The 21,586-nt window shown below is 44.2% G+C and overlaps 2 protein-coding genes across 8 annotated transcripts in view; both read right to left on the bottom strand.

The window, feature by feature from the left end:
- Positions 1-11,959, bottom strand: part of LOC128079499 (sucrase-isomaltase, intestinal-like) — a 47,199-nt gene extending 35,240 nt beyond the window's left edge. Inside the window, exons 1-6 of the mRNA XM_052680787.1 lie at positions 11,821-11,959; positions 5,183-5,225; positions 3,982-4,150; positions 3,907-3,909; positions 3,216-3,312; positions 2,288-2,400 (exon numbers count right to left, since the gene is read on the bottom strand). Coding sequence (XP_052536747.1) covers positions 2,288-2,400; positions 3,216-3,312; positions 3,907-3,909; positions 3,982-4,150; positions 5,183-5,225; positions 11,821-11,959 — 564 coding nt within the window. The remainder of the gene's footprint in view (positions 1-2,287; positions 2,401-3,215; positions 3,313-3,906; positions 3,910-3,981; positions 4,151-5,182; positions 5,226-11,820) is intronic.
- A 5,937-nt stretch (positions 11,960-17,896) lies between these two features.
- The window catches only part of KIF21A (kinesin family member 21A), an 85,134-nt gene continuing 81,444 nt past the window's right edge, over positions 17,897-21,586 (bottom strand). For all 7 annotated transcript variants that reach the window (XM_052680814.1, XM_052680813.1, XM_052680809.1 and 4 more), the window contains 2 exons: positions 20,335-20,534; positions 17,897-19,155 (listed from right to left, as the gene is read on the bottom strand). In XM_052680814.1, the coding sequence (XP_052536774.1) occupies positions 19,062-19,155; positions 20,335-20,534 (294 nt within the window). In that variant the 3' untranslated portion in view covers positions 17,897-19,061. The remainder of the gene's footprint in view (positions 19,156-20,334; positions 20,535-21,586) is intronic.

Below are 21,586 nucleotides of genomic sequence, written 5' to 3' on the forward strand. Positions count from 1 at the left end.
ATTTTATTTTCAGTTGTTGGCCACCTGCTAAGCCACAGAAACACTGCCTTCAAACACCAGCAAAACAAAAGAAACGGGATGGTTCTCACCTCTGTGCAGTGATGCCCCTGAAATAGGAACTTTCAGCACAGAGATCACAACTCTGTCCGTGTGGATGGATCTCTTGGCTTTTAATGCTCGATCACCAATGTGGAAGTACAAAAACCAGCTTTCTGGTTGATCTATGACATTGGAACTGCAGGGTGGAAAGATGTGCAGAGGGGTTGGGAGCTGCAGACTTCTGAGAGAAGGAGCCAGGTTAGGGTAGGCATAGGGTACAGAGGCTTTAAACAACCAGCAAGGGCAAAATGCTGCTTTCTTTACGTAAAGAGCTTGGTTCCAAGACAGTGTTTCTGTGAAGGGCCCAGTTAATGCACCACTTGTATTTGGTGACCAGGAGGAGCATGTCACCTGCCATGAGGTGCTCATGGGAGCAAGGTAGCTCCCACTGCTTACACACTCCTGAACCAGCAATTTCCCCATGTATTCTCAGTTCTTTGGAAAATACTGAGCAACTGAAAAACAAATAGTTATGCTGTACTCTGTGAGACAGGAGTAAATAAGGTTTTTCCACATCCCTGCTCCCAAATACCAATACATGAGTTTTCATTAGTGAAACACAGACTAATTTGTCCAGAATGAACGGGTGGCAAGCACAGGTTTGATGCCTTTGAAGTTCATTCTACACCTCCGTAGGCAAGCAGAGATAAAGCTCCCAAACATTCCCATCTGTGCTCAGCATCCTTTTAATGCTTCCTTCTCCCAATTCTGTGGCAGAGCAGGAGAGATACAGGCCACCCTTTTGCACTGAAGCCTCTTCAAGCAGGGTTTGAAACTTCGGCCACTTTCACCCAAGAGCTCTAAAATATGAGGTGCCCACACGTTTTGTAAAAATCAGTGTCAGATCAGGGGAGAGTGACTCAAATCATCCCCAGTATCCCTCATCCTGCCCTCTAGCAGTCAGACTGCTGCCAGACAGCTCCCTGTCACTGTCACCAAGAAGCCTTTGGAAGCTCCAGAATACCCAGAGTAAAGAAGTTGAACCAGATCGAAACAACCATGAGGGCCTTTCCTATGCATGCAAATGAAGGAGGAAAAAAAAAAAAACAAAAAAGAAAAAAAAAAAGATGAATGATTTAGACTAAGAGGAAAAAAAAAGCTGCTTTAATCACATTAATAGAGCAGACTAAGCTCTTCATTATTGTTTCCTCCTCTCATAAGCTCTCTGATTCATGCAAATCAAGAAGACAACAAAGGGGAAAGGGTTGGAAAATCTGTTCACCTCCCTCAGCTGAATACCAAGTGAAAAACAAGGAGAAAACAATACTATCAGCCACAAGTTTGGACGGTTAGTAGAACACATAGATAGGGTTCATATGCTGTGAGAGTGGGCCACACAATCAGAATCCAATGATTTACATAACTATCTTTCCCTTATGGAAAAATCCCAAAGTGTAGCAGTAGGAAAGTACCTCTGCTGTGGTAATGCAGCGTAGCCCAGATGCTGATAAGAAGGCTTTTGTTTACAATATCCATTGGATTTTGATCAGTTCCTAGCAATGCTCTGCCTATCAGCATTTCTATATTACTTTTCAATGTACCGATCTGTTAGAATCATGGAGCAGAAGTATGTATAATTATAAAATTATACCAATGAAAGGAAGGCTTGAGGAGCACCTGAAGTGGACCACAGCATCAATTGCCTGGCTTTGAGGCAAATCTAGATCAATAGTTGGCCAACTTATTCTTACCAACTTCTGACAGAGCACCTTCTCAGCCTCCTTGGATGGTGGATTCAAGTGTTCAGTTCCTATTATAGAAAAAAATGATTTCTCTGCCTCCAAATGTTCATCTTCTGCAGACTAAGGCAGCACTGTATTCTCATTGGAAACAAGGAGCAAGCAATCACCATTCTCATCACAAGAAGCCTGCTACTATTCCCCTGCTTCGAGTTTTGTGCCTAGTAGCTGAGTACAGCTGCGCAGGAAGGGGCTTTAGCAAAAATTCATTTCAAAGTGTCCTGTGTTATTTTCTTTTTGATAACAGTCTGTGCTCTCCTTAGTCTTCTTCTAATACTAATGTATTTATAGGACTTTTGTTTCTGCTGTTTGTCCTTCCTCACCACATCAGCTGCCACTATGTATGAGCGGTGGGACCAAGCTTTGGCAGAGTTGCCTGCTGCTAACCCAGTACCGATGGAGCTTGTTCCAAGGCACTGCCCCACGTGCCCTAAGCGCTTCCTACTAACCTCTGTGTATTGCTGAATGACATTTTCTGGAGTTGGACCAAGGAAGAGATAGAAGTCAAGGATCCCTCCAATAGTGCGGAAAGTTAAGGATGGGTTCGGACTCAGAGAGACTTCTGAAAAGGAAAAACAGGTACTCAGGACTAACTTACTTTGCACAGTGAGTATGTGTGCTGGTCTCCTCCAAGCATTAATATGTCCCCCAGGTAGAGGTGTATGGGGGTCATTCCCTGATGCTTTGCCATATGATCTGATGGGCGCACAGGACCTGTTCATAGGCTAGCAATTGTCCAGACTTTCTGCAGTCTGCATCTTCTGATTGGCATCTTGCAGCAATAAATCACAGAAACCCACACAGATAGGTTTGCCCAGAATCATTTGTCTCAGTTTCATTTATATCGCAAGAAACGACAAGCTTGTGCTTAATGATCCACTGTGCTATTTTAATCTTCCTATTGGAAGTCATTGCCTGCCAGGGGAAGCTGCTTTTATAGACTGAATGAAGATTCCCCTTTTCTGAAATTATACTATTGGATTAACACAGTAAGGTGACCATGGCAACGCGCAAAACTACTCACTGCAGACAAAATATAGGACTAACCTAAATTGATTTGATTCAGTTATTCCAGTCCCAGAGGAAATTTATTCCACCTTCTCCTTTCCCTATATATGCATCTATTTTTTTAAAAAATTAATCATATATTTTCCCTGAAAATGCCTTACCTCATTTAATAGTCATTCTGATGGAATCTCTTTGAAAACTTTGTAGCAATTACTGGAATCTCAGTTATGCAGCAGCCAGTTGTGTTGTATCACATTAAAAAAGCAATTTCCAAAACAGCTGGTTTGTTTTTTGTTTTTTTTTTTTGCATTTACTAATTTACTGCCTGTCTATATGCAATCAGTATAGGGAATCTGTACATCTTCCTACCTTGCGCATTGGAATTCAGAAGGAGAACGCCGTGGGCATTGGAGTCATCCTCTACACACATATAGAAGGGGTGAACGCCATAGAGGTTGGCGAGTGGCTGAAACAAAAGTAACACATTAGGTATAGTTAATTTTTGCCATTTTTCATGGTTTTGGTCATCTAGGTATGTATTCAAAGACAAGGAAATCAATTCATTCATAATTAGAGACTTGTTTCAAAAGGTTGGAGATTTTTTTCGTGTAAAATGGCATGAAGTCAAACTGATAGAACAAGAGCTGTTTTTCTGCCTCAACACAGTTCTTCTTATTAGCCTCTCTTAATACAACCTTCCGCATTCTGCTAACCCCTCTGAAAAGACAAGGGTAAAACACGCTCTTCTAGTGAAATTATTCATCATCCATTGACCTCAGTTTTGCCAAACTTTCAATAAATTCTGCTGAAGCCCAACTTGTTTGGGTGAAAGGGGATCGATCAGGGAGCAAGATTAAATGTTTTCCTGACCCAAGGTTTTGATACATAAAACATTCTTTTTCTGATAAGTACTGCAGCATGAGAAAGACTCGAATGGGAAACATCAAATTCTCCTCAAAACGACTTATGATTTTGCCATTTAATTAAAACTTATGGCACCTGCAATACACATGGCATTCAGTCTTTGCCATCAGCTCCCATCAGTAGTGTTATCATGCACTCCCTGGGCAGAGCTCTGCCTCAGCGCTGCCTTGTGATACAAGCCCAGGACAAAGCGTCGCCCAAAGTGAATTACCGTGGGTGCCTGGTCCCTGCTGAACATGCTGTAGGTAGCAAAGTCCATGTTGTGTTTGAAGGACACGTGCTCCTGCTCACCAAACCCGTACACTGAAGTGGATGGCACAGCTGTGGTAATCTGAAGATACTGGTTGGAGAAAAACAGATCAACCAGGGGACTGTCCCACCTGGGACAAATGGAGGGAAATGTGGTTAGTTTGCTCATCCTTGGTACGCACCATTTTAAGCACACGTCCAGTTATTTACAATATTTCTGTACTTTGGAGAGTAATAATATGAAAAACATTGAACTCTATGTATGCTTCTAACGTACTTAACACACATCAAATTAATCTTGCAGTGACTGCAGACATCTTGTCTACTTATACAATAAAATGCTTCTGTATAATTTCGAAAAGAACTGAAATAAGAGAAGACACTATCTATAATCCTATTACCAAAATAAGTCGTTTCTTGCACTATTTCTATGACAACCAATGGGGCAGGCTAAAAATTGTTATTACACAGTGGGCTTCAGAATGCTTAGTGAGAACAACAGGCACTTGGTCATTATCTGCTTTAACTTTCTAACGCTTTGCAGGATGAGGACCAGATGCTTTTGTTACCTCAACTTTGCAGAGTGCAGAGTGCAGCAGAGTGACAGCGTCCTTCAGACTCTGCTCGGTGAGATATTTATGTTGTGATGGCTCTTCCCTTGCTTCTCTCGCCAGCCAGTGCCTTTATTTCTATTGACTCGTCTGTGGACACGGGCTCACATTTTAATTAGGTGTTACATTCTGTTTGCTATCTCCAGTGCTATAATGAGCAGAAATCTAGATGGGGGAGAGCATAGTCAAGCTGTGGAGAAGTGTTTCATTAATGGTGCTGTGTATGCCATGAGTACCGCATTTAGATAGCACCCTCTCGAGCCTTGTTTAACCATGAATGTGTTACAGCTAATTAAAATAAATGAGCCAAAGCGACAGAGCGTAGAAGTGGTATAACTCTCCTTTTAATGATCTTTTGTCAATGATTTTGACAAAATTAAATGTTTGATCAAATTAACCAGTAAATCGGCATAGCAGAGGACACACCACAATATGTGAAGGCCACGCTGCCCTGCCTGCAACCCACCAACCAGCTTGGGGACCCTCTGCCTCTGCTTGCCTAAGGTAGGCATGATTCATTGCTGCAATCCAGGTGAGCCCTAAGTCACACACCTGTGCTGAAGGGTGTGTGCCTTCTGTAAAACATCTATATGGCCTTTTTGACAAGGAAGAAAAATAATGATTTGCATTTAATTTTTGTCTTAGTTGCTCAACAGCAACAGCTCTCCCTCCCTTCCAGTACCTCCTCTATCCATGAACAGTGCTGAATAGAGCTGTTTTCTCATAGCAAGGCTAATGCACCCAAAATATTCCTGAGAACCAGGCCCAGCCCCTGGAAAACAGGTCTTTCAGTGAGAGGCTGTTGTGCTCCAGCACTGTGTGGCTGCACTCTGGAGGAGTGCACTACATAGCAAAGGATACCAGAGCAGAAATGCTTTTGGGAAGAGCTCTAATATCTGTCCTGACTCATTGAGCACTCTCAGTGATGTCTGTTCAGAGGACATGAGGCTTTGGATGTCTCCGGCACCTGCACTGTGGCACTGAAATTTCCCATGCTAAGCACAGTGCTACCATAGCATTAAGAAGTGCTCCTTCCCCTTGGCCAGCCCCTCCTGGGCAGGAAGGTACCAGGTGCTGCAAACCACAGCCCTGTGAACAAAACCTCTACCCCAATAAATCTGCAATGGCATGGAGAGACCCTAATGCATGTCATGCATTCCCCCATGGCACTGCCATAAGCTCAGTGCCTGCATGGGATCCCAGAACTGGGTCCCATCCTGCAGCCCCATTTCAGCCATGGTCCTCCATCAACATGATTCTCCTATCAATCTCTGCCCAACACAGCGCCACACACTAAATACAGCATTAACAACCACAAAACAAAACAAAACAAAACAAAACAAAAAACAAAAAACAAAAAAAACCCACAGGTTATGGCTCTCTCATTTTTTCTAGACACCATTATGTTTTCTCCATTTAAAAGAGAGTGTGGTCAGATTTTTCTCTGGCGCTGCTTCTGCCCTACATGCATTGTGGTTGGCTATTCAATTACTTTCTTGTAACGTTTGCTGGTATTCTGTTGGCAAAGACCAATCATTTATATGAAAAAACAATGTCTGACATTCCTCTAGCACTTGGAGTTACTAAAAGAAAATGTTAGGTTTCTCCCACCTCCCCTCCTTGCATCTTAAAAACAGACAGAAAGAAGGAAACGGGGGGGAACTTGAAATGACACCGTGTGTGTAAGAATCTCCAGCAGCCTTGCAAACAGTAGCAGTGCTGTGATGGACAACAGCACTATGCTCGAGGAGGTTGGGCAGGGCGCAGGTAGAACATCCAACTCTGCCTGTACTGGAGCTGGAAACCAATGTTTTCACAACACTGGAGGGAGATGACTACAAGGCAATGGTTTCAGAAGTGGAATCATCAGGCGTTCAGTGATACTGAGGTTCTTTGCCTGACTAAAGGGTTTGGCTGAGTCACATTTCTCAAAGCTGGACAGCTGCTGGTACAAGCTGGGACGCCCTACAAAACCTCCAGATCCACAAGACTTGGAATAAATACACAATACTTCATTAGGAAATGCACAAAGGAATACTCAAAATTGTCTTAATCTGGGCCTGATTTTTTCCTTCTTTTTGCCTTGAACCCAAGGGGAAACGATCTCACTGCTTTAAGCTGTGAACACCCCTCTCCTGGTCTCACTTGGTGCGAACATCCTCTCTAACATCTGCTTTCCTTGGCCTCCAGACCCTTTGGAAGTCACAGCCACGTGAAAAGCTATAAATATGTATGTGGAAACAAAGGTGGAAAATCACAGAATCACCTGGGTTGGAAGGGACCTCAAGGATCATGTAGTTCCAACCTCCCTGCCTAACAGAGCCACCAAACACACACATTCAGATCAGGTTGCCCAGGACCCCGTCCAACCTGGCCTTGAACACGTCCAAGGACGGGGCATCCACAACCTCCCTGGGCAGCCCGTTCCAGGGCCTAACCACTCTCCTTGTAAAGAACTTCCCCCCTAAATCTTCCCTCCTTCAACTTGGATCCATTTCCCCTAGTCCTGCTATTGTCGGCCCTTTTGAAGAGTTTACTCCCCTCCTGGGTGTAGGTTCCCTTCAGGTATTGATAGGCTGCAATGAGGTCACCCCGCAGCCTTCTCTTCTCCAGGCTGAACAAGCCCAACTCCCTCAGCCTGTCCTCATAGGGGAGGTGCTCCAGCCCCCTGATCATCTTAGTCGCCCTCCTCTGGAGTCTTTCCAAAATCTCAGTGTCTTTCTTGTACTGAAGGCTCCACACCTGGACACAGTACTCCAGATGGGGCCTCACAAGAGCCGAGTAGAGAGGGACAATCACCTCCCTGTCCCTGCTGATGTCTATCAGATGCAGATGTCTATCAGAAAAGTGGGTCCAAGCCTCTCAGCTGAGCTTAGGCATACTATTGCTATAAAGCCAGGAAAGCATCTTTGTGGCTGAGGATCACAGGCCCTGCATCCAGGAGGTGCCCAGATGCACCCAGCCCGCTTCTCCCCACTCACACTGCTGGGCAGAATCAGTGCAGAGCCCAGGCTTCCCCAGTTTTCCACTGCACTCAGATTTCCGAAAGATGCTTCCACTGTCTCACAACAGCCACACTGCTTCTTAACTACACACCCTGGGAAGACCAACTGGCCTGCAGAAGGTATGCCAAGAATATATATTTTTTATGTTTATCTTACTTTTAAGATGATTTAATGAATAGGAGGAGAAAGTCAGTGCCAGCAACAAATCTTCCACAAATGCGACAGTTTAAAAAACAAGTTGCAGAGTATATTTACTGTTACTGACATAGCTCTGCTCTTCTTCTACTGAATTCATCGTCATGGTATCAGGGCATCTTCTGTAATTGGCTGGATATATAATGCTTCATTTTTGTTTCAAAAAACACTTGAATAAGTGATATGCCTGCAATATTTCTCGCCTACATAGCATAAATCTTAATGATTAGAAGAGTAAAATAATGGCTCTTGCAAAGCAGGATCAAATCCAAGTTACCCATGACACATACAATTTGCTCCCGTTGCTTTCAGCAAAACTGCAGCTTAAGACAATAACATTATAAATCATTCTAATAGCCTTGCCTATGTAAAAACATCTTCACGGTAAGTGGCATCCATGCTTTCTACCACAATCAATAAAAAAAAGCAGCTGAACTCTGCAGCAGCCTTTTTGGAAACGAAGGAAAATCTTGATTAGATTTTTGTTATTTGTGCCATGTCCTCCCGAGTGCAAACAAAATATTCCTAACTCTTAATAGAGAGAAGGAGCTTTCACGTGGCTTGGGAAAAATGCTCTGTCCTCCATTATTCATATGACATCATGAAGAAAAATTCACTTGAAGAACAGATATTAAAGTGCAGAATCGAATCAATACTCCCTCCTCCTGCAGCCTGCTCTCAGCAATGGCCCGTGCTGGGTATCACAGAGGCATAAGAGACAGCCCTGCAATAATCTGCTTACAGAGGAAGTTTCTGGCTGTTTTCATAGAATTAGCTTATGTTGTGAGACACAGAGACAGAAACATTTTTTTTGTACTGATGATTTTTCTATTATGCATCAATGCGCATCCTGCTAACTCTCCCGTGTCAGCACAGCCCTGGGGCAACGAGGCCCACAGAGGAATCACACACTGCAAAATTAGAATGTCTTTGTTATTTTTCGCTGCTTTAAAGCAAACAGTTTCTGGCCTTTTACTCTCTGTTCTTAAAGAAATTAGAGCTTTCTTTAAGCCTTCATACTCATGCCTCATACCACCACCAACAGCAATTGCTGTTGTTGGTGGCAGGAGCAGAAAAGAGCAGAGCGTTCAGCCTGGGAAGGCATGCTGCTAACAATGCAGAGGCTCCTGTCGGTTCCCTCACCTGTTTTATTACAGCCCAGCATTTTCACTCTTGTTTTCACTTGAAAAGGGCCCTGACCAATGACAGCCCAGTTTCCCAGCAGAGCTGCAAGATCAGCTAGGATAGTATGAGCAAGAGCTTATTCAACTAAAGCTGACTGCTAACTTTTGGCCAGTTTGGGCCACTCCACCAAGATAGGTGTTTTCCCAGGTAACAGAAGCAAGTTTGGGAACTTCACCTTCCCACAAATTTGGGAGCTTCATCTTCAGGGCAGAAGATCTGGCCCCAGTCCCTGTGCATCGTGGTTCAGATCTAGGACTTGTAACCCTCCATTTTATTGCAGCTTTGGGTCGCATCCCCAGCAAGATGGAGAACATCTGCCACCTGCATAGGAATAGGTCTCACCCAACCTGGCAGATAAAGGCGGCTCTTCTCCCTCCCACAGCTTCTGATTGCTCTTGGCACAGGGAGGACATGCCCTCACCACTAATGGCACAGCAGGAATGCAGGAGAGGGTAAAAACAGTGGGGCAGAGAAATGAAAGCAGTAAATGAGAAGAAGAGAGGTAAGAGGGAGGAAAGCCAAGGAAGAGAAACAAAGGCAGCAGGAGAGCTGCCCACCAGCAGCTGTTCATCCCAGAGCCACCAGCAGCACCTGGATCATTTCCCTGCATGACCCCATCTGATCCTCACCCTGTGCAGGCAAAGCAGAGCCCATCCTTGATTGCCAGAAAATGTGGCTGTACTTGGCTTTTTATTCCTGATCTGGACTCCGCATGAGGTTTGCAATCAGCTGCTGATGGCTCTTCCCTGACATAATTCATTCCTCTCCCCTCTTGTATTGATTGCAAAGCACTGGATTTATCCTGCGTTCCTCAAGCCAGCACTCAGGAGGCTCAGCTATCACAGAGACTCCTTATATGCAGCTGGGAGGAACGCCTGTAAAGCACATCCAGGAATCTCTGCAGACTCCAGGTTCCACTGCTCTGCTCTGCGGTGCTGTGGATGCAGTGATAAATCGCTCCTCAAAGGAGGAGGTAGTGGGAGCACAAGTGGCAGAGCTGGGATGGGCTTTTATGTCAGGCAGATGGAGTGGGACCTTGCCACCAGCTGTCCTGCCATCCTACGGCTCCTGCGTCTGCAGCTTAGAATTACAAAATCATTTAGGGATGGAAAAATACCTTCAAAATCATAAAATCCAATCATCAGCCTGATTTAATGGGGCCCATCTCTGAACCACATCCCTCAGTGCCATGCCTACACATCTCTTAAATACCTCCAGAGATGGGAATTCTGCCATTTCCCTGGGCAGCCCATTGCAACAGCTGACCACCCCTCCCCACAAGGAAATTCTAAATCTTTTCTGGGGCAACTTGTGATCATTGCCTTGCATCCTATTGCTTGTCACCACAGAAAAGAGACCAATGCCCTCCTCACTGCAACCTCCTGTTGGGCAGCTGTAGGGAGCAACGAGGTCTCCCTTCATCTTCCTTTCTTCCAGACTAAACAACCCCAAGCCCTTCTGTCACTGCTCGTAACTCACTTGGTCCAGCCCCTTCACCAGCCTCACTTTTCTTCTCTGTGTACGCCTGAGCTACTCAGCACCCCTGCCAGGGGTGACCCTTCAGCCTATAACTACCACCAATGCCGTTTGAGTGAAGCAGAAGCCCCCAGAAGCACGGAATTTCCCATCTCTAAGCAAAATGCTCCCTCTCTCTGCTGATAAGGATCTTTTCTTAGCAGTGATGCTCAGAGGCTAACCCTGTGGCCTGGGGTCACCACAAGGACTGAGCTCTCTGCCAGCCCTAGTTGTTGTGCAGGCACCTCTCCCTTCACTGTTCTAATTAATGAGCTTCTGCCAAAATCTCTCATTACAAAGAGAGGAAAATTGGGTCTTTAGCTTAAGCCCACTGCTTTCACAAAGCTGTTAAGTCTAACAAGGAATTAAATTATTTTTGTTATCGTGCAATGCGTAATGCATTCCTTTACAATAACCTGCAAAAGGAAAACTTTACAGCATTGGCTGCAGTGCCCAAAAAGAGATGGCATGAGGCTGCAGTTAAAAGGACAGACAGCTAATTAAAACCCAGTGCAGTGGTTCCATCTGCAGCCATTCTAGAGGCTGCATCACATCACACATGTGAAGCCATCCCTGTATTTAATGCATAGATTATGCTTATCTTTTGAATCTGTTTAACAAAGAGCTTCTGGAAAAAAAAAAAAAAAACCAAACAACAGTGATCTGACCTGCTCTGTTCATATTTGGCTGGACTCTTTTCAGTGGTGAGTGGAGACAGGACAAGGGGAAACAGCAGGAAACTGCAGCATAGGAAGTTCTGCACCAATGTGTGCAAGAACTTCTTTACAGTGAGGTGACGGAGCACTGGAACAGGCTGCCCAGGGAGGTGGTGGAGTCTCCTTCTCTGGAGATGTTCAAGACCTGCCTGGATGCCTACCTGTGCAACCTGCTGTAGGGAACCTGCTTTGGCAGGGGGGTTGGACTCGATGATCTCTGGAGGTCCCTTCCAACCCCTACAATTCTGTGATTCTGTGATATTTGGGGTTCCACTTGGATCTCAAGGACCCTTTGGGACTTGCGCTTTGCAAAGGGTTCATCTGCTTCAACACTGTCAGAGTTGGTGCCAAGGACAAGGGGTGGGTGTAGTCAGGATCTTCACCTCAAAACGTGCTGCTGATCTGAACTGAAGTGTTAATACTACCATACCCACAGCCTTCCACAGAGCACAATTTGCTCCTCTCTCACAAGATCCTAATGCAAACGTTCCCAAATTACAACGCCCTGTGCCTCTGCTCTGCCAATCTGAGTGATGCAGAAGTGATGTCTCACAGTGTGGCAGGCCAGACCCACCTGCACCACCTCCTGCTTCCATTGGAATCAGTGGCAGCTGGAGCCTGAGGGCCCCTGAGAACACAACTTTCTCAGGTGTACAGCTGGGAGAGCGGCACACGAACTCATGCTCACCTTCTGATGCATTACAGCACCCCATATTTCGGAAAACAGTGCTTCAGTACTTCCACAACCTCAGAACAGCAATGCCTCAAGCCACGTGCCCAGAAACTAGCAGTCTTAAAGCTTATTCGGCTTAACAGATCATCATTCTTGCGTGCCTGTGGATAATCACTCATTAGACAGGCAGATACCCTACTAATAATGAGGATTTTCAAGGAGTGCAACTGGATTTGTGCTGGTTTGTGCTTGAGGCAGTGTCACACAGCAAAACCTGAGGAAGCAGCACTTGCCCCGTCCCTCCTACTGCCTCCAGAGCGCGGTGCTGGCAGCACTCTGTACTCACAGCACTGTGCCGGTGCTCTTCCTCTTCACTCGGAAGTGCGAGGAGTCAGATGATAACTCCACATCATAGTTGGCATCCTCAGCAGCCACCCCTGGGGCATCAATGCTGAGGGGCACTTCGAAGCGTTCCCGGCTGGGGTCGTACACCTGGGCAGGGAAAGGCCGATGGTTAGCTGGTACGGGGTTGGCCTTGTAACGGCATCGTCCCCGTAATACTCACCTTAAACCTGAGCCTGTCCTTCGTCTGGAACTCCACATCCATGACAATGGGAGAGATGTCATCACCAAACAGTGACACTGTGCTGCGCTTGTCCAGCGTCACCCTGTGACAGAAACCAGCCTCAGTCCCACTGCTACCTCTTGGTGCAGGGAAACAACTCAGCATTTCTACATCAGCTCTTAAAAATAATACATCAAGCATTAGTTGGTACAGAGAAAAAACCTGAGGTGAATCTCCCATTTGCTGAGATCCACCTCCTCATGGCTGAGTTGGTGGCATTGGGCTGCTGATTGCAGCAGAAGACTGAGCTCCCAGCACAGTGCTCAGCTGTCGTGAGATCACGGAACCAAAAAAACCCCGAACAGTTTGGGCTGGAATGGACCTCAGAGCCCACCCATTCCCAACCCCTGCTGTGGGCTGGCTGCTCCCCAGCAGCTCAGGCTGCCCAGGTCCCCATCCAACCCAGTCCCGAGCGCCTCCAGGGATGGGGCACCCACAGCTCTATGGGCAGCTGTGCCAGGGCCTCACTGCCCTCTGAGTAAAGAATTTTCTCCTAATATCTAACCTAACAATTTCTTATTTTAGTTGAAGTCTTTCCCCCTATTCCAGCCCTGGCACTGACAATTTCCCCTATCTCTGATTATTGGCTTTTTGTCCCTATGGATGAATTCAGCAGCATGCAGTAGCTTTTAGTTTACTGAGATTTAAGGCTAAAAATCAGATGACAAAGTCTTATATTGTTAGCTTGGCTCTTCTTGCCATTAACAGGCAAGAGATAATGGCCTCCAGTTTCACCTGGGGAGGTTCAGGTTGGATATGGGGAACGACTTCTTCTCCAAAAGGGTGGTGAGGTAGTGGCACAGGCTGCCCGGGGAGGTGGTGCAGTCACTGTCCATGGAGGAGTTTGTGAAACATGGAGATGTGGCACTGAGGGATGTGTTTAGTGGGCATGGTGGGGATGAGCTGATGGTTGGATTAGATGATCTTAATGGTCTTTTCCAAACTTTCTGATTCTGCGATCCTATGATTCTATGAAGTGTGTGGTTTCCATGCACTGGTGGCATGAGCAGAACCCCAGCTGCACATGGCTTACAGAAACACAGCTGCCACCCCCTCCCTCACCAGACTCGGGCACAACGGCTCACTGCCAGCTTACCTCCAGCCTTTCACTGTCTTCTCCATGCTCCTGGCCAGTGAGTAGCCATAGGTGCTATCCTCAGAGAAGAAGCACCAAGGAGCGTTGGGGACATCGGTGGCACACCAGGTGCAGCCGAGTGCCTCGCAGCTCTGCTGGGTCGCACCGGGCTGGGGGTGGCAGTTTACACGTCTTGCTGCTGGCACCGTGCACTGCTCTGTGCTGGAGCCATGGCTGCAGCCTAAGGCTAAGAGACAAAAAGCAGTCAGGGAGCGTGGAATGACACACAGAGAGCCGCAGAACAAACAGTAAGAGCTTCTGCAGTTACTCTTCTTTTGATGAGGTGTTTTTGCCTCGCTTTAGGGCCAACACTACAACTCCCGTGGCTGAGATGTCATCAGAGCAGCATGCCTACTGGTGACCTAAACGAGCAGAACAAGAGGTTCTGTCCCCATGAGCACCCACTGCTGTCCCAGTGCCTGGCTCCTGCACAGGGATCTACTGAGGGCACCCCTATCACATGGCATAGGGTAGTGGGCGCTGACAGTTGACTTCTGCCCTCTCAATCATTACCAGGGCAGGTTCAGGTTGGAGGAAACATTTCTTCTCCAAAAGGGTGTTGAGGCAGTGGCACAGGCTGCCCAGGATGGTAGTGGAGTCACGTCCCTGGAGGTGTTCAAGAAACATGGAGACGTGGCACTGAGGGATAGGGTTAGTGGGCAGAATTGGTGGTGATGGGTTGACAGCTGGATTAAGTGATTTCAGTGGTCTGTTCCAACCTTAATAATCCTATGAAAACTCGAGACTAAAGCTACTTGAAAAATAATTATTCTTTTCCACAACATGACAGTCATCTTCACTTTTCACAATTTTTACCTGGACTGGTGTGTACCTGGAAGCTTAAAAAGTGTTTGCTGACACAGTCTGAAGTATTCCAATATAATGAAGTTCACAAAAAAATGTGCACAAGCAATTTTTACATATACTGAAAAAAATTACAGCATAAAACTGTGGGTTCACTAGAAAATAGCATCATTTGGCAGTGTCAGTTTTTGTAGGTTGCTCTGAAAGTAATGCATCCTATCTATTTCCACAGAGACCACAATAGCTACAAAAAGCACAATAACACTGTTTGATAGAGCAAATTCTCAGCTACTAAAGTCCATTTTTCAACAGTCACCACCATCAGCATCCACCATCACCAGCAATGAACAAGAGCCTGCATGCCATACTCATAAAAATCTACAGCAGCATAGGTGACTCATGTGGCCACTGCTGAAACACACCACCCACTGCCTTACAGCGCTCGCATCCACTGGTGGTCTCCATAAATGATCAGCAAGCATCAATAAATGTCAATGGGTGCCATTTTTTCTGCATGGAGGGTTTCAATGACTCATTTTTGCCCACAACATCAGAGGCAGATGGTGGTGGCACAGCAGTAGGGGTTGAACCTTCCCTTCAGTATTTCATTGCATTCTGTTGCCGTGTGACAGATGACAGCAGAGGGGCAGCCTGACACAATGGTGCGTGATATAGACGTGCATATGAAGCAAAAGTGTGAAATCAGCCCACACGTGCCAGTTAACATCTGGGCAGATGGAGCACAGAGTAAAACCATCACATTTCACTATTTTTTCCCAGTAAGAATCAAATTTCACTCTTTTCATTACTTGCAACATAACTGAACGCACCAGAGCAGGTTATTAACATCTCATAGGAGACTGTTATCAACTTATTTCTATCATGAAATGTCTTCAAAACACTTCATAAGGACATTGTGAATGGAAAGTTTGATGAAAAAAAAAAATTGCTTCTGTAGGAGCCTAGAAAGCTCCCCTTCTGCATGCAGCTGGAGCTCTCCCGGAAATTTTGGTAGCATATTCAGGTCTGAGCAGCTGAATCAGGCTGCCTCCTTCATATCTTGTTCCCTAAATTCCTGCTATCCATTCAGCATAATGGCAAGGGAAAGGTGCAAATTCCTCCTTCTACCCTTTTTTTTTTTTCCTCTTATTTTTAATTTAAGGCCTCTGCATCATTTTTCCCCTGCACTTATTCCCTATGTTTGTAAGCATGTGTTGAAATGAAATGCAAAAGAGCAGCCAAACTCAGCAATTGCTGGGGCTACGTGCTCCTTTTCCCTTGATAATTTCCATGGGAACAGAAGCTAAAGAGAGGGAGCTTGAAAGATAGAAATGAAAAAGCATTCGTGTTTGTTTTTAAAAACCCTTACTTTACTTCTACAAAATTGTTAAAGGGTGCTGCAAGAAGGCGTGAGCAAGGAGTTAAAAATCACCACATTCCTTCTAATTCACAAGTACAAGCCCTTGCATTTTTGGCTCACCTTCACGTTTGCTGTTTCCCTCTACCTTTATCTCTCAACACAATGAGAATCAGCTCTATTCTCTCCTTATTAGACCCCAGACTGATTCATCACCGATACACACAGGTAAAAAAATGCCAGGAAGCAAATTATCCAAGGTAACATTACCTTTCAGCAACTGAATGACTTCAGTCCATCTGCTCTGGTACCCAAGAGCTGAATGCACCATTGGACTGGGGTATATTTATAAAATGAGCCAGCACTGTTACCTTCCCATAGAGTCACCTCAGGTGTAGTTTGGCCTACGCCTGTCTTCTCCTTTTCCACATGAAAAGAGCAGCTCCCACCCCAATAGCTTTTTTGTTGTTGCCATGTTTAGATCTTGCTTTTAAGTCCTGTGACAAAAAGAAGTCCTGTGCACCTACCTGTCAGCACGGTGATCAAGAGCCAGAGCCCCCTGACCCCATCCATGACTGAACGCTGACATCTGGCCGCAGCCTGCAGCCTTATATACCAGGCCAAGGCACAACACACATCTCAATTATCTTGCTCTGATTATTAATGAGACATTACCAATGTTTTCTCAAATCTAGCCCAGGAAACTCAGGCTATGGTAACATGTGGCATTGCAGTCATTAAGCAGCAGATAAGACAGGGCTGGTGACAAATTTGTTCACAAACCTTGATAAATTTCTCAACTCCAGCTTTGAAAGAGGGTCATTTTCCCAAGACTTCCCAAAAATTATTTCCCAGAGACTCTTCTCTCTTTACAGAACCCCCTCCAGAGCCCTGTGTTTACCATTTTCTAATTTATCATTTGTCAGATACACAACTTTATACTAAAATGAAACATCAGGAGAAAAACCAACACAGTGGAAGAAATATCCATTTAAACAAGAACTGGAACTGTGACCTTTACAAAATGACAAATTTCCTCCAACTATTTGATGGTGAGAACTTTCAGGATAAGCCTGTGTTGTACAGTAAGGTTCATTTTGATGTGATGTCTTCCCAGAGGAAAAAATAACTTTCTATACACATGCTATCAAAGAGTTATATTGGTGCTAACCATAAGATAGCTTCATAAAACAAAATGTCTGTTTTCAAGCATTACCAGAGAGAAGCATCTGTAACTCAGACTGTTGCAACAACAGACCCTCACCATATGGTCCATTAAGACAGAACAGCCTGACAGCAAGCAGCAATTTCTTAGGCTTATAAAGACTTTTAAAAAAACAGTAGTTGAAAACCACAGTGTTTGTATGAATTACAGACTGGGAAAACAGCAGCCCTGTTGAGGACATGGGCTGCCCAGAGAACCCAAACATGCACCAGTGCCTGAGCCAGGCAGAAGGGGAACACCAGGCACAGCCTCTTGCACATGAATCCACTCCATTTCCTCAGGTCCCAAACAACACGTGTTTGCAGGCACCTTTTAAATTCCTCAGAAGCGTGAGAGGTAAAGGGCAGCAATACCAAACTGACTGCTTTAACTCCTAACCTGTATGCTGCTTAACAATACATATCATTACTTATTTCTGCCAAAACCTGGGCTAAATCAGACTTAAATCACACGGAGTATGCAGTTTCATCTGCTTTCCAGCTGAGCTGAGAAGGAAATAAGATCTTCTCAAAGATGAGTTAGGAGCTTCAGAGCTTCTCTTTGCTTGGCACTGTGTAATAAGGGAAGAAATGATCTCTTGAGAACAGGGCACATCTGCTCCATTTGAAGTCACTACTGTACTTGGTACAAGGGAATCCTGCTAGAGTTCCTGAGTACCACTGAACAGAAATAATGGCTAACTAGAAGACAGGAATGGGATACCAACCCATGGGCTCTATTACCCAGCAAGGAATTCTACTGTATAATGTAACACTGTGCATTTTCACATGTGGAGCCTTTGCAAGTGAACTGTTTATAAGGAACTATGAAGAAAAACACAAAGAGAAATAGTTCACATTCACATCTTTATTTAAGTGTTACCTACACAAGCTATAATTTACAGACTTCTATTTTTCTGGGGAAAAACAAAACAAAACAACCAACAACAAAAAACATCCAAACACTGTATCTGAATCTACATAAGTTTTTAAAATCTGCAGAATTTACAAATTAATATTCAGAGCAGTTGGCTAAATTATACATCCTCCCTCAATATCCACATTCTAGGAACTTTAAAAGTCATACAGGCACATGATAAGATATTTTCTTTATACAACCATCTATTTACATAGCTTTCCCAATACACGTGGTTCAGTTCTCAAAGAAACTGCCAAGGTTTGCAAAACAGTGTATTTAAAATACATTTAGCAGCATATAAAATTAGATAAAAAGGAAAGATATTTTGCTTTAAAAAAAAGAAAATGTGAGATGATAGAAATGAATTCATAAGAAAAATAGATTAAGGTATACTTCTGTGATGACATTAAGAACATCTAGTCATTACAGATTATAGGCAAAACACCAATAAAACATACCAGTTTATGAGCATTTTAGTTCTAGTCCTGAGCACGGAGTGTACACAGCTGCACAGCTTTGGTCAACAAGGATTATACGCTAAGGTTAGCACAACTCATGTAGCGTTTGCTGTTAGCAGGACACAGACATATCAGAACGATCTGCCCCAGCAGCTCCCTCCTGTTCACTTCACTTCCCTAAGAACAGGGCAAGTGACCTTTAAAATCAATGCCTGTCATAATCAAAGGCTTATTAATAGGACATCATCAGTCCCTCGCTACCCTAAAATGCGACACAGCTGATCATACTTGTGAGTGAAATACAGCAGAACACTCTTTAATATATTCCTGGTTATAATTTTGAGATGGTCATTAGAGAAGACTGACTTCCAGTTAACTCAAACTGCAAGTGTTACACAAGTGCACACAAATTCAGCCATTATATATAGACATACATACGTGATCACTGAGATACAAGAATGCTACCCTTGGGTTTTGTTTTCCCTACATACAGTACATACTTTAAGGACAGCAGGTCTAGTTGAAGAGTTCACTCTTATTTTTCAGCTCATTCCAGTCATCAGCATTCACTTAATAAGTATACAGCAAACTGCATAGGGTGCACTTCAACTTCATCAACATCTTTATTTATGCCCATCTTCTCAATTACTGGCCAGATCTTCACTTGCATCTCCTGCATCGGAGATCTGTCCATCTATCACATTCCGAGCTTTCCAGATCCTCACAGTTCTGTCACTGAAAAACAAACAAACAAACAGTCAAACCAGAATTCCAGTTAGGTGGTTAAGTTGGAGAGGGAGCAAGACTGGAGGAAAAAGGCTGCAGGTGCCCTATTCAGAAAGGCATTTTTAGAGAACTGAGGAATTTGTCTCCTTAAATAGCAATATAACCTGCGAAGGCGAAGCAAACCCTATGAAGCATAAGCACTCACTCATGTACTTACTATTGAGAAGATTGCCTCAAATGGCAACTCCTGTATTTCTTATTTCCTTCTCCAAAAACAAACAACAACACAGAAACACCTCAGGATGCAGCAGTCAGATCAGACTTTAGCACAGCATAGAATTTTTCTGACTCAAACACCACAAGTTCTGGAGGCCTTCAGCACAGTATTACAAGTCCCAAAAGGATGGAATTTTCTGCTAATAATAAAATTTCATTTGCACGTGACATAAACATATTAATATCTTTAGATATTAATTAATAGGGACATAATCTTTGTCAACTCCAACAATGCTTAGCACCAGGACACAAGATGACAGTGTTCACAGCTCCCATGCAAAGCCTGCACCTCTAGGTGCAGTCCCCTCCACTTTTCTTTCTTCAGAATTAGTTTAATTTCTTAATATGCCCACATTTACTGAGGTAGCAGATATCAAGGTGTTTAAAAGACAGGAAGACAACTTGCAAAGCTTCTGCTCTAGACGAGCACTTAACATGGCATCTAGAAACATCCCCATGTGTCAGGAGTTTGACATTTGGGAATATGTCAGTGAACAGCCTAATTGCACAGAGGTGCAAGATGGTAAAATACTCAGTATTGTCCAATTCTCCCTCTGCCATCCCAAACATCAGAGGTCTCTGAACTGTTTTACTTATGCATGCCATCACTAAGAAATTACTGAGCATGCACTGCCAATATATTTATTGTTATCCATTTATCATCTACACATATGCACCATCAAAGTTCCAGTATTTTCTTCTCCCATCCCAAAGGCTCACTTTCACATACCCTGCAGTGCACACTCCCCACTGCAGAGACCACTGCTGAGGTTACTGGCACTGAGAGGCATGGACCAGGTCCTCCCACTTCTGCTAGTGACTAACACAGCTGAAGATCTAAACATGTTTGCATGGGTAAAACTATAGCTAAAACTATACAACAAAAGGGGCCTATGGATCAGAAAAACTCACTCTGATGCTGTAAAAATCTGGCTGGAGTTGGTGCAGATTGCATTTATAGGACTGTCGTGTCCCTTCATCTCCCCAATTGGTGCAAAGGTGTCAACGTTCCAGAGCTTGAGGGTTCCTCCTCTGCAGCCGCTGAGCAGAACTGGAGCACCAGGCACCAGGCCCAGAGCACACACCCAATCCTTATGAGCATTAGGAACTTGCTGAAAAACAGAAAGCAGATGAATCTCATAGGGTGAAAAAGAATTATAGATGATTGAGCTCAGAGGCAGAAATTAAAAAAAATAAAATATCCCGATTCTAAGCCCAATTCCAGCCCTGTGGTTGATTATCTATTATGTCAAGCCCTACTACTACTTTTTTATTAGAGTAAGGAGGTGCCTTTCTTCCACGAGGCTACTTCTATATGAGTCACCTTGGATTTGTTTCTCTTTGAAAATCAGTGCTACAAAACAAGAAAAAAAATCCAATATGCACAACTGCCATGAGGTGGAACAGAAAATTACTTTGGGATAATGCTAAATCTATGTATAAACAACATGGATAACCAACATGGAGGAGGGTTCAGATGCATATTTGAATGCACACATGGTTGCTGTGGGTTTTTCGAGTTTGTCTGTAAAACTTTGAAAGCGAAAGAAAATCCAACACACTGATAAAAAAATACACCAGGGAAGCAAAAACCATTTGCCTTTCTCCTTTCTTATTTTCCCATTACAGTTCCTAAAATGATTTTATGATAGGGCACTTAAAATCATTTACTATTTATTGAGGAAGGACACTAACATTTTACTGCTGATTCAGAAAGCAAAACGCTTCACAGAATGGCCAAGAACAAAAGACACCAGGGATACAAACACCAGGCATGTAATAGCTCAAGTCTGCTTTCTTTTAAGGGAAGCAGGATCAGCTCTTCACCAATTCTGCAGGAACTCTTTGCTACCATTCCCAATGTGGAGAAAGCTTTCAGGAACATCCTGCAGCTTTCTAGGAACATCCTGAAGCTTTAACTATAATATACACTGCTTGAGATGCACTGCACTAAGTGATGCAGATGATCTCCAAATTTTTTTGAATAATATGTTTGCTGAGTAATTTTCACCAGTTAAGTCTTCCAACTCAGGACTCATGTCTTGGAATGTTACTATTTATATTTTGAATCAGGTTCAGCTCTATTTCAAGCTTTGATCCTTATCTAAAATGGTTGTGTCAAGGAATACCAGGAATACAGATGAAAGCTGCAGTATTTAGATTC

The sequence above is a fragment of the Tympanuchus pallidicinctus genome, unplaced genomic scaffold (genome assembly GCF_026119805.1).
Source record: "Tympanuchus pallidicinctus isolate F22 unplaced genomic scaffold, pur_lepc_1.0 scaffold19, whole genome shotgun sequence".
Taxonomy (NCBI): domain Eukaryota; kingdom Metazoa; phylum Chordata; class Aves; order Galliformes; family Phasianidae; genus Tympanuchus; species Tympanuchus pallidicinctus.